At 44.7% G+C, this 22,538-nt stretch overlaps 1 protein-coding gene and 1 long non-coding RNA gene across 3 annotated transcripts; one reads left to right on the top strand and one right to left on the bottom strand.

Moving 5' to 3' along the window:
• Nucleotides 1-55: 55 nt before the first annotated feature.
• LOC113459589 (uncharacterized) lies at nt 56-4,913 on the top strand. Its single transcript, XR_003380982.2, has 3 exons — nt 56-195; nt 1,376-3,207; nt 3,899-4,913. It is a non-coding gene; the product is annotated as an uncharacterized LOC113459589 (long non-coding RNA).
• Nucleotides 4,914-5,169: 256 nt separating this feature from the next.
• On the bottom strand, nt 5,170-22,237 carry AMMECR1L (AMMECR1 like). Of its 2 annotated transcripts, none has more exons than XM_074546811.1 (7): nt 21,847-22,237; nt 17,855-18,299; nt 12,751-12,861; nt 12,162-12,276; nt 11,337-11,427; nt 10,270-10,366; nt 5,170-8,540 (listed from the first exon to the last, which is right to left on the bottom strand). In XM_074546811.1, the coding sequence occupies exons 2-7, from the start codon at nt 18,259-18,261 to the stop codon at nt 8,429-8,431; spliced, it is 933 nt and encodes a 310-aa protein (XP_074402912.1). In that variant the 5' UTR covers nt 18,262-18,299; nt 21,847-22,237; the 3' UTR covers nt 5,170-8,428. The 2 variants fall into 2 exon arrangements, with proteins under 2 accessions (XP_074402912.1, XP_074402911.1); XM_074546810.1 differs by lacking the exon at nt 21,847-22,237 and adding an exon at nt 20,277-20,608.
• Nucleotides 22,238-22,538: the final 301 nt, after the last annotated feature.

Raw genomic sequence — 22,538 nt, 5'->3', positions numbered from 1 at the left:
GTGAGGGCTGAGGGCAGTGCCCGGGTGAGGGGCAGGAACGGCTCTGCCCGGGTGAGGGCTGAGGGCAGTGCCTGGGTGAGGAGCGGGAATGTCTCTGCCCGAGTGAGGGCTGAGGGCCCTGCCCCGAGTGAGAGACGAGAATGGCGCTGCCCGGATGAGGGCTGAGGGCACTGCCCGGGTGAAGGCACTTCCCTGGTGAGGGGCGGGAATGGCTCTGCCCGAGTGAGGGCTGAGGGCTCTGCCCCGGGTGAGGGCACTGCTCCGGTGAGGGGCACGAACGGCTCTGCCCTGGTGAGGGGCGGGAATGTCTGTGCCTGGGTGCGGGCTGAGGGCTCTGCCCCGAGTGAGGGGCAGAAACGACTCTGCCCAGCTCAGGGCTTTGCCCCGGGTGAGGCGCTGAAGGCTCTGCCCGCGTAAGGGCTCTGCCCCGGGTGACAGGCGGGAGCGGCTCTGCCCGAGGGAGGGCTGACAGCACTGCCTGGGTAAGGGCTCTGCCCTGGATGAGGGGCGGGAACAGCTCTGCCCGTGTGAGGGCTGAGGGTACTGCCCGGGTGAAGGGCAGGAACGACTCTGCCCGGGTGAGGTCAGAAGGCTCTGCCTGGGTAAGGGCTCTGCCCTGCGTGAGGGGCAGGAACGGCTCTGCCCGGGTGAGGGCTCTGTCCCGGTGAGGGCTCAGGGCTCTGCCCACCATGAGGGCTGAGGGCGCGGCTCCCTCTCCCTCTCTCTGAAGGGCAAAGGGCCGGTTCTACCCTGGGCGCTGCTGAGGATAAAAGAGCTCGGTTGCCGCTGCGGGGCACTGAGGGGAAACAGCGGGAGCAGGAAGGCTGAGTGCTCTCCCAACAGAGCAGCTCAGCAGTGTGTTTGAGCTCGCTTAGTAATTAACTGCTTTTAGAGAAAGAAAGCAGTGGGATGCTGAATGTGTTACGTATGAACAGAGGGCAAATAGGTGTGACAGACCAAGACTCTGCAGGTCCCTAACAGGAGGGTGTAGCCCGGTGGGGGTTGGCCTCTTCTCACAAGCGACAGGAGGAGAGGACACGGCATTAAGATTGGCCAGGGGAGGCTTAGATTGAACATCACAAAGAATTTCTTCATTGAAAGGGTGGTTGGACATTGGAGTGGGCTGCCCAGGGAGGTGCTGGGGTCACCGTCCCTGCAGGTGTTTAAGGAAAGATTGGAGGTGGCCCTCAGCACCATGGTCTGGTTGACATGGTGGTTTTCACTCAAAGGTTGGACTTGATGATCTCAGAGGTCTTTTCCAAAAGAATCAATTCTGTGATCATGAACCCAAAGTCTTACAAGGCACGAACCAGGGACTGAGAGAAACAGCACTCGTCCTTTGCGTGAGCATATTCTTCTTCTGCTCTCTCCTTAGGAAATTACCAAAGAGTTCAAAGCTGCACTGGTGCCCTTCACCAGACTGCACAGCAGCATCCATCTGCCCAGGAGCACCTGAGGACACCGAGGCACCAGGAGCACCTTCATTCACAGCAGTGGATCAGGCAGCTCCATTTCACTACCAGAACATCCTCCAGCTGGACAGCAAACCCCTACCCTTAGGAAAACCTTGACTGTGCCAGAATTTCTGTCTAGCTCACTGTGATTAATAGACCTTAGACTGTAAGGAGGGAGTATGGATATCATAAATAACATACTTCATAAGGAAGGTTAATTTTCAGACTATCCAGAAGCAATCTAGAAGTTGTAGCCAGGCTGAAAATTAAGATAATTCTCCCAACAGTGCCAGCAAAATAACTTATGGAGCAATGTTTTCCCTAGGGAGCTCACATGTAAGTGCCTAACCTAAGACTCTTAAAGTAATCATCTTATCAGCCCTTACTATGTCATCCTGTGCCCTAAAGAAAGACAAAAATAGACTGTTGAAGGATTTATGATGAAAACACTCCTGTTCTCATAAACTTGTATCTGAGCCTAGGTGAATGGTTTCCTGCATGCTGGGAAAAGGAATGAATTAAAAATAAATTAGAAGAATATGAAGAGATCAAATAATAGATTTTTAATATTTGTTATCTGGATAATGAGCATAGCAGAGAAACTGATTGGAAAGTAATTTGCTAAGTGATACAAGCAGAAAGACATTCAGGAAGATGGAATGGAAATATCTTGGGGAACATCTGGCAAATTAAACAATTTCAATCAGGCTTACGAGAAAAGAAGGAAATCCATGCCAGATTGAGGAGAGAAGCATTTAAAATCAGTTGGAATCCTGATGGCATCTCAAATAACCTGTCAGCTCAGAGCATTGTGATTCTCAGAGCAGTAGGTAGCTCACAGAAGTTTAGGTTGCTAATTTCCCTTTTTGTTTTTCCCCAAGGATCCATTCTACTTAAGTATACAAACCCAAGATTTTACAGGTACAGTTAAAGAGGCTATCATGAAAGATTAAGTTTATTATCACTGATGTGTTTGGTTAAGGTCTAAAGAGCAAAATAAAAATCTTCCTGAATGGAAGCTGCTTCCCCCCAAATTTTTTTCTTTGTAAAAGAATTTTAAAAATAAACTTAGAAACCCCATAGAAAATATTGCTCAGCTGCTGCAACAAACCAAACATAGCACAGTACCTGGCCTTTGTTATTTTTAAAATGCACTAGCTTCTTCATCACTAATAATGACTATTTTGGCATTTATCAACAAAATATGCATAGAAAAGTGAGGTGAGCTTGATTGAAATAGTCACTGAGTAAAGAAACTTTCAGGCAGCTTTACCAGTGACATCCTAAAGTAAACCTATTGAATAAAAGAATACTTGGCTGAACATAATTAATCATGAACAAAGTCTCTAATATTCCACGTTCCAGGGCAAAAAGCTTTGATCCTTGCTGGAGACAGGGTATTGAGGAGCAGATTGTTGGACAGACCTATCAGCCACAGTCTAAACACAGATCCTGGAACAACTCATTGCACCTACACAGACCTCACAAAATGCTCAGCTAAACATCTCCCTGTCATCAAATGTAGGAATAACTAACAACAAGGATATCCTGTTACCAGCATAAACTTATTCTCTAATGTGCTTTCCTTCTAATTCATCAGCAGAAGTGATGTGATTTTTCTAGGAGTTTTTTAAGCTTTCCAGCAGTGATGATGTATTTTCTGTGGAGTGCCAGGGTGACAGGAGTAGGTCCTAGTGGAGATACCCACCCCTGAGAGCACCGTGTGCCACAGCAGCCAGCATTGCACAGCCAGGTGGGATTTTCACCTTTGCACCTAAAGTACAACTCTTCAGGCTTAGGCCTTCATATCATTTTACCTTTGTTTTTATTCCATCTAAAATTATATATCCAAAACCATAATGAATGAACATCTATAAGCAAAGTAAAGTTATATTAATGTCCAGTAATAAAATCATAGTAAGGCTCTGAATGCAGAACTACATGATCTGTTAAGTTTTTAAATACATATATGATATTATCAACTGGTTGTATAATACATAATTTATGCCAGAATTAATCTAAGAGCAGTCTAGCTGACCATAGATAAGATATGGTTCAATAATTTCAATAGTGTTCAATTTGTAGAATTATATACTTTAAAGAACATGGAACAATACTCTTCTGTGCTTGCTGTGTTTTGAGAGTGATCATCAAACACATTCACAGACTGTGGCAAAACCATCTCAGGACCTTTCCTATCCCACTGCTCCATGTGCTATCAGTGTATTATGTTATTTATTGGGTTGTATAGGTAAGTGTTCTGTTTTTCATTTTTATCTTCAAGACAAAAATGGCATTTCTCCATCACAGAGAAATTTCTTTTTTGTGTTTAAAATAAATTCTAGTATTCTTCCTTTGAAGTATCCTCTAGAAGTTTCTGCTAATCTTTCTGTAATTTTTTTGGTGCTAAATGACTAATTCATTTTGTTTCTTATTTCAAACAGAAGCAACACCAGAAGAAACTGTTTCCAGGAGAATTATCCTGGTTTATATTTAGCCTGGATTGACCTATTTCAGTGTGCAGTCACATGCACACCCTCTACCTGGCCTCATCCTCCCTGTGAGCTGCTCAGTGTTCCTGTGGTCACAGAATGCAATTTGCATGCAAGAACCTCTGATGAAAGACAGCAGGCAGAGATTTTATGTCTGATTCAATAGGAAACAAAAAAAAAATTAAGTAGGAAAAGCATATGACAATAAAATGCACAAATTAAGCCACTGTATTCCTGCCAACAAAGCTGAGAGAACACACTTGGTAATTCCCAGGGATAGTAGGGATGTGGGTAACTCAGAATTCACAGAGAAATGCAGCTGGAATTCACCTGGAAATCACATTAGTCACAGCACCCAGCTCACACTCAATGCCTAAGGGATTGGCTTTTTAGTACCAGCACCTGAAACCAGGTTTTTGCTTTGTAGCTGTTCTGTGATATCTGAGCTTCTCAGGCATATTTAAATCAAAACTACCCTCCCCCTTGGTTTGGTTGGTGCTTTTTTAGGGTTTGATGACTGTTCATTGACATCCAGGACTGCCTTTCCCATGAGCCAAAAGCAGAAAATGGAGCATCTCTAACTACAGAGCTCCCATAGATAAAAAGTTAACAATTATCTGAAAATGTATGGAAAAAACATGTAAGAGATCCAATTCAAATTGTAGAATTGTAGAAATATAATTCTGTCTCTAAGCAAACATTAAAATAGTAAGAATCTAGAAAGAAGGGTGTTTTATTCCTCTGAAATAGGGTTTTTGGATCACCTGAAGACTATAGCCCTAAAGTGTAGACAATCTGTTCTCAGTTCATTTTAGAAGACAAAAGCCCAAAAGAACAATTTTTCAGAAAGATTTACAGTACTCTGTAAATATGTACTTTATACATTTCACCATCATGACAACTGATAGAAAGTTATCATCAAGCAAACGTTATTCAGGATACAAAGACACTGCTATGCCGTTATGTACAAAATATATTTAATATTTGTTTTCAAATTTCCTACTATTTTCCCTTGCTTTCTTGTGGTGAGCCTGTTTGATCACTGGTGTGTTTGCAGACAGCTGTCACCCCACTCTGGCAACCTCCCTGGTTTTGAATCTGTGGTGCAATTTACAGGTTTGCTATTCATGCCTGTATATTACCTGTCTCTGCAGATGAGAACAATTTCATCCTACCCCCCATAAAGGCTGTGGGAACTCATATAAAGAGGACAGTACAAATAATCTTTATCCATTATGATTTATTCTCTACAATACTTCATTAGAGGATAGAGTTCAATTATTTACACTCAGAAATTATTATATAGGTAGGAGGCAACCAAGTGTAATATAAAGAATTGGTCTGACGTCTCTGCACTGTAGGTCAAAAGAGGTCTCCTGCTTTAAGGAAATAAATTAACCAAAAAAACCCCCAACAAAACAACATGTAGTTTCTGAATACAAACAGAAAACAGCACTAATAGTCAGTGAAGACTGCAGAGGTTTGTTAATGTACTATGAAAACAAATTATTCTGTGCAAAGGTTAAAATGAACTCTTAGATTTCCTTACAGATTTTTTTTTGTTCTGATAAATTGTAGATATGTGATATTTTGACCATATAACATTCCCAAACCGAAATGGCTTCAGTTGAGATTGACTGTTGAACAACATGAAAAAAAAAATTAAGAACCTCACAGTGGAAACATTTCAACACTGACAGACTCCAGTGATCAAAGACATTCTCCTGTAGTTACCATAAAACAAAGACATTTCATCATTGCAGTGAGATTATTCATCAGTTGTGGTTGTCATGAGAATAAGCCCTTCTAGACCAAAAGGCACTTGCTTCTAAGGATGAGTTAATCCAGATCAAGCCAGGTAACAGTTGCTTTGAGGAGTGGTTCTAACCAGCTCTCCCAGCCAAGCAAACACAGAGAAAATCTCACATCAATTGGCCACTGATTTTGGTTGTCTCCATCCTGAGGCAATTCCAACTGCAGTTTGTGCCCACTTCACCTCTGTCATCCTTATGCATAGCTGCCATGTAATGATCTAGAAACGGGATTATTTCCTGAGACCACCTGTCCTTGTCATACATTTCTCTGAGCTGACTTAGCTACTGACATAGTTTTCAAATTATTTTATAGCTGGACCCTTATGGGACTAAAGCTGAGAGGGCCTGTTCCTTAGGCAGCAGACCAGTGTTTCTGATCTGCCAGCTTCTCTTCTCACTGCAACAAGACAAGAACACAGTACATATTTAGAGGCATTTATGTTTTGTTTGTGTTTTTTTAAACAGACTGAGTGGGGAAATAGAAGTGGGAGAGGACAAGACTTCCCCAGTCCCAAACCACCTATCCCACTTCAGGCTTAAACCAACCAAGTTACTCAATCCTAAAATTCTGTTCTTTAAAAAAATGACAACTAACCCTCCCCACCCCACCCTTTAGTCATCCCCTAGTCAAAGAAACTGAAATCAGGAAAACACTATACACTGTTGAAGACACAGAACAGGGCAAACACCTGAAAAAGAAACAGTATAGTTGAAAAGCCTGGCACTGTATGCCTGCATGACCAGTCTCACCGAGCGTGCTCAGGGGTGAAGTTTTAGCACCATTTTTTTGCCTTTTTTGAAACCTTTTAGAAATTAAATTCTAACATAGAACACTTGAACAGTAATGAGTGTAGCCCTATGTATCATACTGTTTGACAGCTGAAAGGTGAGTGGTATGCCTGGAGCTGACCCCACCCTCCCCCATCACTACACGGCACCTGGGGGAGCAACTACAAACTGGAGTGGTTTGGAACCAGACTCATTTATTCTCAGCAGCAGGAAGTCACAAAACAATCCTTTCATCTTCCATTCTTTCCAACAACATCACAAGGGAAAAGTGGCAATTTGTAGGAATGACCCCAATGCAGAAGGAAAGCTGGGTCAATATTGCACCATTATCCAGAGGCATTCCCCTCACATCTCTCTCCTCCATACACCAACATGAAGCAAAATGGCACAAGCTGTGCCTTGCTTCCTCAGGACCAGGAGCAGCACCCTGCAGTTCTCAGTTCCTACCAGCCCTATTCCCTGCCTCACCACAGCATAATTTCAGGCTTCAAACACCAGCCAATTACAACACATGAGCAGGCTCAGAAGATGTGTGCAACCAAACAGCCATGACTCTGCTATGCACTTGTGTTCTCCTCCCCAATCATTAGTGACCCTCCAGAAGCTTGGAAAACCAACCAACCAACCCTACCCCAAATTGTATTCTGAAGTCCAGTTATCTCATTGAAAGAGTGCCATAATTTAGAGTTTATGACATCCCTCAATGATGTTGCAGAATACAACTGATAACTTTCTTTCAGTAAAGATTATTCCTTGTGATCACCAACCACCATGGGAGAAGAAATACAGAATGCACATGAGCTTCATGCCATTTGGGTAATACAGATTTCCTGCATGTGGCAATGACTAAGCTGAGTAAGATAAATCTTACCAGCAAAACCGAGCAGCACCATTCCATAGGCCTGGAATAAACTGGAACACCCACAGCCCCAAAGATCAGCAGTCATACCGGCCAAAGTGGCTGTTCTATCAAAAGGTAGGTCCCCAAGACTGTTAGCTTAAATTAAAACAAATTTCAGTCACTGGTCTCACTTGTACAACTACAGCCAATGCTCCGCAAAACCCTCCCCAGCCCTAATCCTATCTCTTACAAATATTTGGAAACAAAATTTGGTCAAAACAAAGACTGTCCAGGGACACTCGAGGATCCTTTCCTCTGCGTACACAGCACGTGCCATGTCGCTCTTACAGGCAAAACACCATTGTATTTCACAGCAGGCTTCATCACCAAGAATCCAACCTCCCAAGGATCCGAGCCTTAAAGCCTTCAAGGGTTTATTTAAATAATGGGTTAATTTTTCACATATTTTCTGTCCATGAGGATGGGGTGCTATCCAGGTGTCCAACCCTCCCCAATATCATGATGTCCGCCTGTGATGCGTGGGGACTGCAATCAGCTCTCAGTACACAACAGATACCAGAGGTTACAAAAAAAAAATTAAAAAGAACCTAAAAAATGTTTTGTTGGACTCCGTTGCCCAGGCTGCCAGGGGAATGCTCCTACTTGATCTGGGGGGCTTCCATAACAAACAACTCCAGTTTCCAGAGCGTCAGTAACACCCAGGAACAGATCGGTCCGAAGCAGCACTTTCACTCCTAAAGGTCTTCTGCACCTGACGACAGTTCGTAGGCATGGAGCCCCAATCCAACTGAACCCCCGCTGGGAGGGAAGGCTGAGATAAGGCTTGGGCCCCTGAAGTCCTGTCACGCTCTCACCCTCCCCCCAGGTCAGTGGGAAGGCAGACTTGGCAACGGAAGCTAGCATCATAAAATGGTGCAGTAATAGAAGTAACTGGACCAGGAAGAGGAGGCGTCTGCCCCGATGATGTCATAGCCGTTGGCAGCAACTGGGGAGTGGGACTGGTCATGCAGCCGTGTGTCAGGAGTAATGATTGTACAGGGGGGGGGCATGAAGGGTGCCATTCTGGAAACAATGCTGGCGGGAGGCCATGTACTCTGCATAACTGATTGTCACCTTCTCACTGCGGTACCTGCGGGGACAGGCAGAGACACAACGTCAGGCTGCGCATGAGCATCCCATCTGCGCTCCCCCCACGAAGGCAGCAAGGATGAGTCTCACTCCATGCTCTCAGAAGGCTCATTTATTACTTTATCATACTATATTATATTAAAGAATACCACACTAAACTATACTGAAGAATACAGAAAGGATACTTACAGAATGCTAAAAAGATAATAATGAAAACTCGTGACTCTTTCCAGAGTCTTGACACAGATACTAAACTAATATTTGGCTCATCTGTCTTCAGGAGGTTTGTATTGAAATCATATTCCCACTGCTGGATATCAATCCTATTATAGGTTACTTTGTAAAGTCAAATAATTAGGCAGGCAACATAAAAGACAGATGTCATTGTCAGCCTGCAAATACACAAAACCGGTTAAAATGCCTAAAAGCTTGGCACTGATTGGCCAAAGAGTGAAAACAACTCCCAGCAGAATCCAATGGAACAATCACCTGTGGGTAAACAATCTCCAAATACATTTCACATGAGCAAAACACAGGAGAAGCAAATGAGATAAGAATTGTTTTCCTTTCTCTCTGAGGCTTCTCAGCTTCTCAGGAGAAAAATCCTGGGTGAAGGGATTTTTCAGAAAATGTGAAAATGCAGGGACTCATCATAAAACATTCACCCAGCTCACAGCCAGTCATGGCCAAGAGAAACCCATTGGTATGAATAAACCATGTGAGCTTGAATTAGCTCCAGGGTCCCAAAAGATTGAGTCCTAATCAAGGTGATGATAATTAAAGGGATGCCTGAAGTAGCATACAGAAAATAAATGATTGGTTTGTATTCTTTTTTATCCACAAATTGCATGAAAAGTTTGCTGGAAGAAACTACAGTGATTAAATAATCAGTAATTTCAGTAAATCAGTATTGTTTACTTTTGTGGTTTTCTCCACATTTAAAAATGTAGTGAAAGAAATGGAGAGGGGGGTAAAGAGAGGTTTATTACACACATGAATGACTTGGTCCATATGGTACAATCAGAACTCACAAAATGTGAAGTTTCTTTGGAGTTTTCCAAGTTCTTCTAAAGCATGCTAAACAACAGCCAGCTACAAAGTGTTGTGAGTTGCCCTAAGATCACATTATGTGAGATTTTAATGAAAACCTTCATCCTGTCACCTCCTGTTAAAGAAAACCCTGCACATCACCTCATTTCTCTAGAGGTAAAGAATGACCTGATAATTTAGTGTTTCTATAGAAAACCAGACAGTCCCAATTTTTACTAACATAAAGGGGGCAGAAACCAATAGGACAGCTGGTGGTATAGAAAAGCAAGTAAATTCTGAAAACCAGCCAAACTTTAGTGTGGTTTGGTTTTATGACAGGTGTCACCCACTAATAGCTACAGCATTCACAGATGAGCACACTGAGAATAGGAAGTTCATTGAAAAGATGCCAAAAACATTCAACCTTTTGAACTCTCAAAGATTCTGCTTCTGATCTTTCAGGTGTATAGAAATATTAAAATCAGTGACACTTAGAAAAATATCAACTTTGATCCTGTATGGACCAAACATGTTGTGCTTAATTCCATGTGCATTATATGCCTAACACATGGCATTTGTGATTTGCTCTTTTACACTACATCTCCTCTGGAAGAGGCATAAAGACATTAAGCACAAATATTTTAAATCATGCAGAAAACACTCTAAAGTAAAATTAAAAGGCAACAAATACATCTGCTTACCTGGTAAGTTTAATTGTTTTCCTAAAATCATTGGTAATGGGAGCCTTAAAGCCACCTTTCCTGAGTAAGGAGTCTATGGTCTGGATCTGATCCCAGTCTATTGAAAAATAGAAGCAAGGCAAATTTTTCAATATTAAAAAATATTTCAAAACCACAAGAGTTGCATTGAAAGGACTCTAGAAAAATAAACAACTAAACAGGAAACTCTGAGCTTTAGAAATCCTAGTGTTGAGCTGGACATACATGGCCTGATGCATGCACACTATCTGCACATGCCTCCCCCTTTAAACTCATACTGGATGGAGCTGGTCTATGAAAGAGCAATTCCATTTTCCATTCCATGTCTTCTTATAAAGGTCTGTGCCTTGCTACTGTTGCAGGGACCCCAAATTTTTTCATCATGTGCCACTTAGCTCCCTTGAAAAGAAGATAATAGTAATTTCTTTACACAGACAAATTGGGATTGGTGCTCTAGTGATGGCACAGTGCCATGTGAGAGATCAGAGTTAAAATTCCTACCTTAGTCTTTTGCCCCAGAGCCAGGAGGATGCGACCACTCCACTCTGCTAGGTGGAGGAAAGGAGGAGGCAATATTTTGAGCAGTTACCATGGTGAGCACTACTCTATTTGAGTGGGAAGTGTGCTCCAGAGGGGCTGTGTTTCTAGCCCTGCTCTGGAGGATGCTACTTTAGCAAGAATGAGGAGGAAAGTGACTCTCCTGTTGGTGCTGTGCAGCGTGCAGTTATCCTAGTTGGTGGGAGAAACACAGAAGAGGAAAGATGCAATGCTGAATGAGGCTGGAAGATCCATAACTTTGAGATCCTCTATTTCTTCAGCCCTAAAACATTCTGGCACTAAAATACAGCTGTGCAAAGATATGGGATGAGAGACAGGCCAGATGAAAACCCAGCAGCAACTGTACCAGGTGTCAATTGTCCAGCTTAAGCCTGGTGGTTCCATGGCACCACTGTGAGGACAGCATTGTATTCCAAGCCCCAAACTGATAGATTGTTACCCAATTCTGTGACACAAAGTGCTGACATGTTTGGCTGCCATCTCAAACCCACCTTGTTCCTTAGCAACCTCAGGTAAATACGTGGCTGTGCGTTTGACACCTTTCTCATTGATGAACTCTATTCTGATCCCATGGATTCCAACCTAGAGATGGAAATGAACAGCCAGATAAGAGGTGTCTGCTAGCACTGAGCCCATGACTGAGTTGTCATTCCCACAACTCTGTGCATCTCTCTCTGCACAGTTGGCTTTTGCCTGGGTAAGGTCATTCTCTCCCCACTCTCTGCTCTTGCCTGGCAGCTCCCACAAGGAGCCCTCAGCCACCCTTCCCTCACCAGTGGCCCTGCCACTTCTCCTGAGCTAGGTCTTGTCAGCTTTCCATCTCTCGTGTCAAGCAAGAGAGATAAAATCTCTGCATGCAAGAATGATGCCTAAAATTACCTGACTATGAAGTCCATATATATATTCTTCTTGAATGAAATACACTTCAGTGTACAAGGTCCTAAAAACCATTCATACCTTTGGTCTTAACTTTTTATTTCCAGTTCCAATCCACACCATCAAAATACTTCCCAGGTTTTTATATAGGTATTTACACCCATTTTCTACTGGGCCAAGTCCATGAACCACCTTCATGTTTTTCTATTCCCATTCAGATCCCCCCCAACCAAAAGCAAATATTATTGCTGGGCCATCCTCTTCCTTCCTTCCTTCCTTCCTTCCTTCCTTCCTTCTAGCTTTCCAGCCCCATTTCTCCTGTTCCCAGTCTCTTCTATCCCCATCCACCCCTGTAAGGAAGGAGATACATCACCATGTACTAACCCGAACCCGAACGGAACGAGAGAGTGATGCAGAGTTCCAAATGCACCTGTTCTCACCTCCCAGTCCAGGTAGTCACTGGCATCCTCAAAGTTAGTGAGGAGGGAGACAGAGCAGAAGAGTTTGGGCAGCTCCTCGCGGGTCAGGGGGGGAAATCGGCTGTCCTTAAGTGCACTAAAGGGAACACAAGATACATCACCCAATACAAGCACCAAAATAAAGTGTCAGATGCTCAATTATTCCCCTTTTGATTATGCCTGCATGAAACATGCTTCTCTGCTACCGCAGAGAAAGTGATTTGCATTTCTCCCTAATTTAATGAACTGTAATACCAGTGGCAAGCCTCCTGATGCTGTCCAATGCCTACTGCAGGCTGAGAGAAATTATGTGCTACAGATGTCAAAACTGTAGGTATGCAAGACAGATTTGACAGTAGCCTTAAAATGCCAACTGCAACTCACCTTTTGCAAAGATGTTCCACTACATCCCGACACATCACCTCACTGTAACTCTCATACACTCAGGTTTATTTTATTATGAAGCATTGAACTATGTTGATCCAACATCCTAACCTTGAATCCTTACAGATCTTCAGTGAATGAACTAATTTTATATTTATTTCATATTTATTTCATTTGTGACAGTTACCTGGTTAATGTGTATTCCCTGAGTCCTGAGTGAAGATTCATGGCTGAAAAGGTCCCGATGCAGCCACGAAGCCGCTTGTCTCGCCCCGTCTTCCACGTCACAAAGAGTGGACTGAAAAGGCAAAAAAGGAAACAAACCCTCCAGCCTCCACAGATATTTGGTTGTTAAGGGGACACAACCAAGGTATGAAGAGCCCCATGCCTTTGCTTTCTGTCCCTGCAGCAAACCCCAGTAGGCAGCTTTGCTCACCTGCTAGCTAGCAAGAACAAAAGTCAGGCCCACACCCCCCATGCAAGCCCCAGCACACTCCATCCTCCCCAGCAGGACTCTGAAATCCTCCATGGACACATTCCTGGCCACATCTGCTGTCTTCTAATGACTGAAATGGTTATTTGATCTGATTACCTGTCAGTACTGGCCTCACTTTGTAGCCCCACTAGTTTCCAGCATAGGTCATATAGAAATTAATATAAATGATGCAAGTTAGTTCTTTATACTACCACTTCTATAAATCAGATTTGGAGTAAAACCTTTTCTTTTTTGCTTTTTAAGGAATGAAAAGAAATCCAGACTATTATTTTCTCCCTGTTATTTCCATGAGGATCTGACTTCTGGATCCATCCCTAAGGCTCAAGCAGTTTATGTCCACATCTTTTGCTAACCTTACATTTGATTTGTATTTACACACATTTTTTCCTGTTGAACACATATGTAAACCACTATTGTTCCTACTCAAAATCATCTGGATTTCCACTTTCCTGACTACCATCATGAATTTACAGGCACAACAGTAGATTCTCAAACTCAGCAGGCTCATTTCAAGCTATTAAACTACACCTCTTGATTTGGCCTTAAAGAATAACAACTTCAGAATAACAGAGCTCTACAAAGAGATAAACAGGTAAAGATGACTGTGAACATTAAATACAGATAAATTAACTTCTACAGGAGTGAGTGAAATTGCAAAGAGCTGTAGAGAGGAGCACTAAAAGGACAGTGGTGGTTGCAGCTCTACAAGAATGTCCAAAGATCTGCAAAATTCTGTAAGGCAACTGATAATGCTGACCTAATTATACAAACAGGATGAGTGATTCTGTGCCTTGTTCAGAGAACTGAATGCAAGACATCAGTCTCTGAACTTTAAGTAATATGATCTATGATTTTCTGAGATTAAAAAAACATTGATAGGAGATTTAAACCATCAAAACTGTTTTGACAACATAGCTCAGACACTTACTCTCCTCAAACTCTTGAAGCTTTTGTGAGCAAAGCACCTCTGCAGCAAACCTTACAAAAATACTAAAATGTTCTGTTCAGACAACAAATCCAGCATGGAATGTGGATGATTTCTCAAACACAGCAACAGAACTACTTAAGTCTAAGTAGTGAGAACGTAATTCAAACTGTAGTAATAAATCAATGCCCAGTGAGGTTCCTCAGAGCAACAATGGAATTAAATCCATCACAGCATAAATTCATCACTCAGGATCTAAATACCAGCTGTGACCAACAGCAAAAGTACTGCCCAAAGGAACAATTAGCCCTGGAGTGATAATTGTGAAGGACTTTGCCCACAGAGGAAGTGGAAACATCCTTCCACACCCAACAACAACCTCCTGGCTGGCTGGACCAAGACAGGGGATTTGTTATTCTAGTTTTCCAGTAACACTTCAAGGCACTTACAGGACATAATTTTTCTACATTTTCATCTATCTATTATATGTTGAAAGAGCAAACAGAAAAAGAAAACTTAAAAAAAGGACACTAAACTTACATAGGAGATCTCTGAGAAATGCTACTGTCACAAGTTCAGTGGAAATTTACCCTAATCTAATAAAAATTTTGTCAGTCCATGTTACACTCACTCCAAAGAGAAAAGGCAAGGAAAAACATAAAAATCATCACTCACAGAATACAAATCTAAGTAAATTCCCCTTCAATTCAAATTGCAGGTTCACATTTTCAATTTATCTCTTTCCCCTTCCAAAGGGAAAAAACTCCCAGAACCCATCTTTGCACTGAGCTGCAGCACAGCTTTATGCATCCATAATAGAAGAGATATTATCAGAGGGAAGAGGATAATTGCATTCAGAAGGCTGTATATTTTAAAATACCTTAAAGCACATTTAAAACCATTTTTCATTGTGGTCAGAACAACTGAGGCATAAAAAAAGATATGATTCTGTACACATAGATAAAATTTCACTATTTTCACTGCAGAGAAGATGATGTTTCTGTCTCTGAAGAATAAATGCACTCAGCAAATTGCAGGTGCAGCTGACAATAAGGCCATTGTTCCAGAGCCCCTCCTTGAAAAGTGTTATTTCCCAGATGTACTGAGAAAAGTCACAACAATCTTTTGTCCACGTTCACCCAAGAGCATTTACTGGTACTTTGCAGCCATATCCTCAGCAGATTATGTCAACTCTTCCTTCCCCAGCCACAACATCCCACTTTATATATGTTTGATGAGGGTTTTTAGGCTGAGAGGAACTAAAACTAACAGCAACTAAAAATTAGCTTCATCAATTGCAACTACAAAGGGAATTTTAAAGCAGCAAAATACAGTTTGTTTGAATCAGGCTTTAGCTTGTGCTAGGGAAAAACCTGTTACAGAGCAGATCTTAGGATGCCAGTACCCTATTATTTGTCTTGTATGGCAACTAGAAACTTCCATGGTATAGTTCTAGCACCAGTTTTAATACCTACTCTTAAAAAATCAGACTGAAGTACAAAAGTGGAAAAAGTAACCAATCAACTACTTGCATTGCTTCCAAACTGTAATTACTTGCAGTAAACCTGAATAATAAAGGGGATATTTCCTTCCTTTGCCAAGTTAATTCAGATATAACTACAGGTGTTGCAATGCCACCATCCCTCCATTGATCTGTGACCCTCACTGCTAACACTGCAATAAGGGAACTTTACTTCAGGTGTCCACCAGCTCCATAATTCCCATAATTCCCATGGATATGTCCATGTGTACATCCCCCCAGGCTGGTGACTGAAATTCATGTGGTTTTTAATCCATAACTCTGTAACTTGCATGTTATCACACTGGTTATGCCAAATCCTGACCTTCACACCTGCTTTTAGCTTTACTTCAAAGTTCAGCAGTTTAAAAACCACTGTGCCTCTTTCTGTTCGTCCAGAGAGATTTGTGGCATAAACCTTTGTTTTGTCCAAAGATCTCTTATATTAATTTTGTCACAAAAGGCCACAATGCAAATTATTTCTGTACTTTCACTTTGCTTACTCCTGTATTTGATAACATTTGGCTTAAAGTTCATTACTAGACTATCTCAAGTGGGGCAGTTTTTCCTTGTGTGCTGCTCTCCAAGGCAGCAAACCCTGGGGTACATCCATCTCCTGGGAGCAACAGAATAAATGCTGAAACACCTGAAAATCCAGGTAAGCATTTGCTGACAGAGGAAGAGAAGGGAAGGGCTGGTTATGCTTTGCTGGTGTGCTGATCTAAAAGACTTTAATCATGAGCACTGAAATAACCAGTGAACAATTTTTAACTTTTCAAATCTGGGCATAAAAATTCAACCAGCTGCTATTCCCCAAAGGACATCCTTTTTGATACTAGACAACAGAAAAAGCAACAAAATCCAGCCAGAAATCTCCTCTGACACCAAAGAATGCAGCTCTATAAAACCATCTCTTACCAGCTTAACAGAGCAACAGCAAATAACCCTTTGCACTCTGAGTGACAAACAGCAGCAGACTGACACCAAATGTTCTAAAGAGAGCCCACTCAGTGGAGGTATCAATACCAGAAATTTCAGCCTGGGGAGTCCCTGGCACTGTTTGATATCCCAGCCCTGAGCATTTCTGTGTCCATCTGTATTTACAGTATTAAACAGCTCACTCTGCAGCAGCATTCAGAACATGTATCCATAATCCAGCTGGAATAATAACTGCAAGGAAGCACAACCTACATCCACCCTGACAGCAGAAAGGTGGGCACACACTGACTGCACAGAAAGGAAGTCCTTGACCTGCTTAAGCCATTGTTCTTTACATCAATTTAAAATTCATTAGCTTAAATTAAGGATGTCAGCAACTTTTTATTTTATCTTTTGTTCTGGAGGAGGCCCTGGAGGAGTGTCAGAAGGTCCATCTGTCACTGATCTTTCCCCTATAATTCTTTTAACAAACATTTCAACAACATTAACATTTCCACACCTACACAGTCAACCTTCAGACAAACATCAATTAAATCTCACCAAAGTGAAACAGCTTCATAAATCCTTCTCCTCACTTCTGCTCACACACATCTCCTTTCCTCCTAACCTTGGCACCGTCCTTGAAAGTTAACTCTCTTGGCAGTGCTGGCCTTGTGGTTGGACTCAAAGGTTTTTCCAACCCAAATGATTCTAGGATTTCTCCCCACATTGCCCAGCTATTGCTGTCTCCCTAGCACATCTTGTATAACTGGTAATTTTTAGATTCCCCTCCCTGCTAAACCCATTCACTTGGACAGCTGAAAACTTCCTTGAGCGTCCTTGTCCAACCCTCACCAGCCCAACATTTGTTTCAGGATGAGCTGGAAACTTGTTCCAACTTCAACTTCCTGCTTTATTCCCTTTCTGTTTACTTTGCAGAAGAAAGTCTTTTCCCCTCTCCAAGTCAGTGTCTCACATTAGAAGCTGGAGCTTCTTCAAATTAAGGACATTTTTTGTTTTTTAGTACAATTTTGTAGGTGGGACTACTCAGCTAATTTTTTACAGAGGAATCTACTTAGAAGGAAGGGGGTAAACTTTACCAGAACATTTCCATGCAGTGGGTTTGCACTCCTGCACAAAGAACACAGTGCCTCATGGAACTCACCAGCCTGTGAGCTGAAGAAGCACCACACTTGTTCACACTTGGCCCAGCCCTTTCTGTCTCCAAGGACACTCTTTAAAGCTCACTCCCCTCCACCGACAAACAGCACTTCAACATTTGTGCACTTACATGCATCCTTTTGCTCCTAGCTGACAAAGCAAGCAGCAGTGCCCCCCTTTCTCCCTGCACACCCCTCTTCCCATCCCAAAGGAAACCCTTCATTCACCCTTCCCCAGGCACACCCCAGCCCTGGGAGCTTTGCTGTACTCACTAGGGGTCATTGGTGAATCGAGGAAGCCGTGGCTGAGGGAACCCGTAGAGATGACAGTAGAGTACATCAAAGCAGTAGCAGCACATCTCTGCTGTCACCACCAGGTTCTTGGTGCTGTTGGCAGTTCCATTGGGCCGACTAAGTGGGCTCAGAGCTCCTGAAGTGGGATTCATTCGAGTAATTGGGGAATTTCCTGGGCCCAAAGTCAAGTCAGATACGTTCTCCCTTCCATTATTCCCATCTGTGTGCTGGTGGTTCTGAAGAGGACCTGAACTGGAGCTTGGTGCAGTTGTGGTCTGATTCCCATGACTGTGCGTTCCACTCCCAGACAATTTGGGCTTCTTCACCCCACAACAGCCAGCTGCCAGCTTGGGCTCAAGTGGAGGAACACAGCGTCTCTTTCCCATCCTGCTTCAAAACTCGCTGCCTGGAGCACTGCAGAACCCTGGCACGGAGGGTGGGGAGGGGGAAAAGCATTACACACAGGTGAAAAACCAACAGCTGCTTCCTTGCTTCTGCTAAAACACAGGATGAGAACCTCCAAAGCACAGGATCAAGCACAGCAGTAAAGGCAGCTCAGCAGAATGGGTGTTTCACACATAGGTTGGGACAGAAAGGACACAACCTGCATGCAATCACACTTTCCAAGGTAGTGAACACTTTAATAGGTGGCTCATCACAAAAAACTGTCACCAGATTTCCCTTAAAAAGTACAAAACTGTGGGAAAACTGAAGGAAAAAAGACCTGGGACTACAGATACACCCTATCCACTGCTTTTCCTGCTCACCCATTCCTCCTCAGTCAATGCCTGCACCAGTGCAAAAAAGTGCATTTCCCTTCCCTGCTCCTTAGAGAGTGACAGCAGCCCCAGATGACACCTTTGGGGCTGGACTCCCAGGGGTGCTGCCCTTGATTTAGCACTGGCAACATCAAAGAGGAGCTAAAAGCACTGAAACCACCATTTTCTAAACGACAGACTATTTTCCAGACCACAGACTGGAATGTGTTTACTTTCTGGGCCTGGGTGAATGAATACAGCTCCCAAATAAACATGCAGGGGGGACAGGCAAGATGTGCACCACAGGAAAAGCTGAAGCCAGCACAGAAAGTGATAATAGCGGGAAACAGGCATGGCATAAAAAACCCAAGAACCCAGAGCAGTGTTTTGCCTGCAAAGATGAGAATATTAGCTCATGCAGCACAAGAAGGGGCGGAACAAACACAGGGAGGAAAGGCCGTGCAGGCAGAGATGAACAAACATGATAGGCGAGGATTACAGGTCGGTGGCAGAGCTTAAACACCAACATCACTGCGAGATCTGAATGCAGGGGAGAGAAAACCAGGCTGTCAAATGGGGCTCAAAGCACGGGCAATGAGACACAGGGACACCACGGGGGGACTGAAGTCACACTCGGCAGCACCAGGGAACTGCTGTGACCACCAGAGCAGCCCTCCAACCCTCCCAGGCTGAGAGCACAAACAGGGCTGGGGGGTGAGCGGTGACACGCACTGAAATTCAGGTTGTGACAACTCCCTCCCTCCTCGGCACGTGCAAAGACAGTAAACTTTGTTCGTGAAGTTTCATCGGTCACAGCAGCAGCCACAGGACTCTGAACTGAACCAGAACTGATGGGAAGGGTGTTGAGGGGTGCACCCCGCATGCCCGCAGTGCTTGCTCTGCTTAGGAATAATCCTCACCGCAAGGTTTTACAAAGACCATAAGGAACAATTTACATGACCTAAGGAAAATGGTATTTTTTTCTTTGAGCTCTACTTTTGCAATAATAATAAAATAATAAAAAAAACCAAAACAAAACCCAAAAGGAAGGAAACCAGGCAGAAGAAAAGCGTAACTTTGACAAAGCGACCGTGTAAATTCTTCACTGCCTATTAAAAGTAACCCGCTCTGGCTCTTTGAGGGTGCTGAGCCTTCCCCAGTTACCACTGACGGCTCAGCCGCATTGGGGAAGATAAATCATTATTTATTTATCTGGAAGCACAACACTTGATTCAAGATCGGAGACGTGGCAGGGGCAGGGGGGAGCTTCCCTCTCTTCTCCCCCCCTCTGCAGCAGGGGCCTAACAAAGGCGGCCGCCCGGCTCCAGCCCCGCTTCCCGGGAGCGCCCCGCGGGCGGGCGGCCGGGGGCACACGGGGGCACCGCGGCGGCGGGACGAGCCGCGGCTGCGGCACACAAACTTTGCGGGCTGTTCGGGGGATCCCGCGGCGCCGCCGGGCCCGGCCCGGGGACACCCCGGGGACCCCCCGTGCCCCGGCCCGACCCCCCCGAGCGGCCACGGGGCCGCCAGGGGGCGCCGCGGAGCGGGACCCCCCTGCGGCCTCCCCCAGCCCGGGGCGGGCGGGCGCACGGCGGGGCCCCCTCCACCCGCGCCTCCCTCACGGCCCCGGCGGGGTCACCCACCTCCTGCACCCGTCCCGGCTTCTCCTCCGCCTCAGCCCCGCCGCCGCCGCTGCTGCCCCGCAGCCTTCTGCCGCCTCATGGGGCCATGGGCCTGGGCGAGGCTCCCCGGAGAAGCGGGCCCGGCGGGCGGGGGAGCGGGCAGGGCCCGCCGCGGCCGGGGCTTCCCGGGGCGGCCGGAGGACCGGAGCGAGGCCGCGGGCAGGTCCGCCGCTATCCCGGCAGCCTCCTCCTCCTCCTCCTCCTCCCGGCCGTGAGGTAATGAGGGACGGACACTCATAGTCCGCCAGCCTCCCGGCGGCGCCAACACAGCCAAGGCCCCAGGGCGGGCGCTCTGCCCCACGCAGAAACCATAGAGACGCGCGCTTCCGCGCCCTCCCCGTCACGTGAGCAGCGCACGTGCGGCGACAAACAGTTCCGGGGGCGGGGACGTCACTCGGCAGAAGCGCCAGGTTGCCATTGGCCAGCAGGGGCGATGACGACATTAGGGGGAGGGGCGCGAGGCGGGGAGCGTCCATTACGTGTCTGGAAGCGGGGGAGCCTCTGCACCCCTCGGTGCCCGCAGCGTTGGTGCGGCCCGGCGGTGTGAGGGCAGAGCGGGGCGGCGGCCGGGCCTGAGCGCTGAGGGAGTTCTGGCCACCGGGACGGCTTTAATTATAGCCCCGTGTGTAACGGATTCAATTATAGCCGTGTGTAACGGATTTAGGGCAGGAGCCAAGATAGCACAACGGCATCAACGCAGAAATCAGTCTTTTAGTGTTTCCAACTGCCAACGGGGCACCCAGATCCTTCCGCCTCCGCCCTTCTTCACAGCCCCATAAAAACTAAAGCAGAGAAGTAGTTACTTCGTCAAGGGTTTAGGGACAGCTTGTAGAAATACAGGCTTTCCTCTCTCACCCTGAGGGAATTCTCTGGCAGCGCACAGTTTGGAGTCGCTGGGTGGAGGGGACAAGGGTTGGGTTGTGGCTGTGTGAGGTCCATAAGGGTCGGGATAAGAGAAAACCGCAGCGCCCATTCCCGATTCCCTTCTGCCAACACCGGTGAAAGACCTGGGCACAATGAAGAGCAAGCTTTGCATAGCCCAGAGTACCCACACTGCACATCCAGCCCCACGAGACAAACTGGCTGAACCCTTTCAAGACTGCAAAATTGAATTTATGCCATTTCTGGTCAAAGCTTAAGCAATAAAGAAGAGAAAAATCATGAGCTGGAGAAATTTGGTTCAATGTCAGTAGATCTTACTGTCTCCTACAGAACAGAATCACCGAACGGTTTGGTAGGAAAGGACCTTCAAGCTTGTCTTGTTCCACCCCCTGCTGTGGGCTGGGACACCTTCTACAGTTTGCTCCTGGCCTTCAACATTACATAATCTACACGGCTTCCACAGCGCTGTAATTATTGCCATTCTAAGGTTATAGAACAGCATCATCCTTTTAAGTCCCTAAATAGCAACTCAGGAAAACGAAGGTTACAATGAATTGGGTGAGAATACCCAGAATAACACATCAAGAGGGAGTTCCTAACTTCTGCAGCGTTTAAAATAATCCTTCCCTCCCTTCTTCCCCCCACATACCTCACTCTGCAGGTAATGCCTTGGATTGCACCTCAAACCCCTTTGCCAAGATGTGAAACAGTTCCCAACCCTACAAAAGTCCACTTCATAATCACCACAGAGCTTCTTGTGGAGTCCTTAGGAACATGGGAGTGTCAGTGCTGTGTTTTATTACCCTGGCAACATCAAACAAATACTTCAGCAGTTGTGCATGCTTTTCTGTTCCTGGAGCACAAGAAATACGAGGTGATAGCAGCAGTTTAATTCCCACCTTTTCTGGTCTTACCTCTGCTTTTAATTTCAACACACACACACACAACTACTGTAACTTTCCTAATATCAAAGTTACAATATCATCATATTAGAATTGTTTCTTACAATGGAAGTAGTGTCATTTGAATGAGCAAAATCAAGCTAACCTGAAAGACTACCATCCAAAGCTGAAATAAACTTGGTGTGCATGTGTTAAAAACACAAAACCAGTATGAATATGCACATGCTACTTACTTCTTGAATTATAAAAATTAGGAAATAAGAATTAAATACTATATTTTTAGTCTAAGTTCTGAAAGAACTCAGTTCTGAATAAAGGCAACATAGCAGCACTATATCTGGAGGAGCAAAAGAATATATTCTTAACAGTTAGTTCATGACACTGAAGTTTCCTGCTGAGGAGACTAAAAATTAACTGATTTAGCAATTTCTCTAAAATA

This window comes from Zonotrichia albicollis, chromosome 9 (assembly GCF_047830755.1).
Source record: "Zonotrichia albicollis isolate bZonAlb1 chromosome 9, bZonAlb1.hap1, whole genome shotgun sequence".
NCBI classification, from domain to species: Eukaryota; Metazoa; Chordata; class Aves; order Passeriformes; family Passerellidae; genus Zonotrichia; species Zonotrichia albicollis.
Note: the sequence above shows the minus strand (reverse complement) of the source record. Positions and strands in the feature narration are given on the sequence as shown.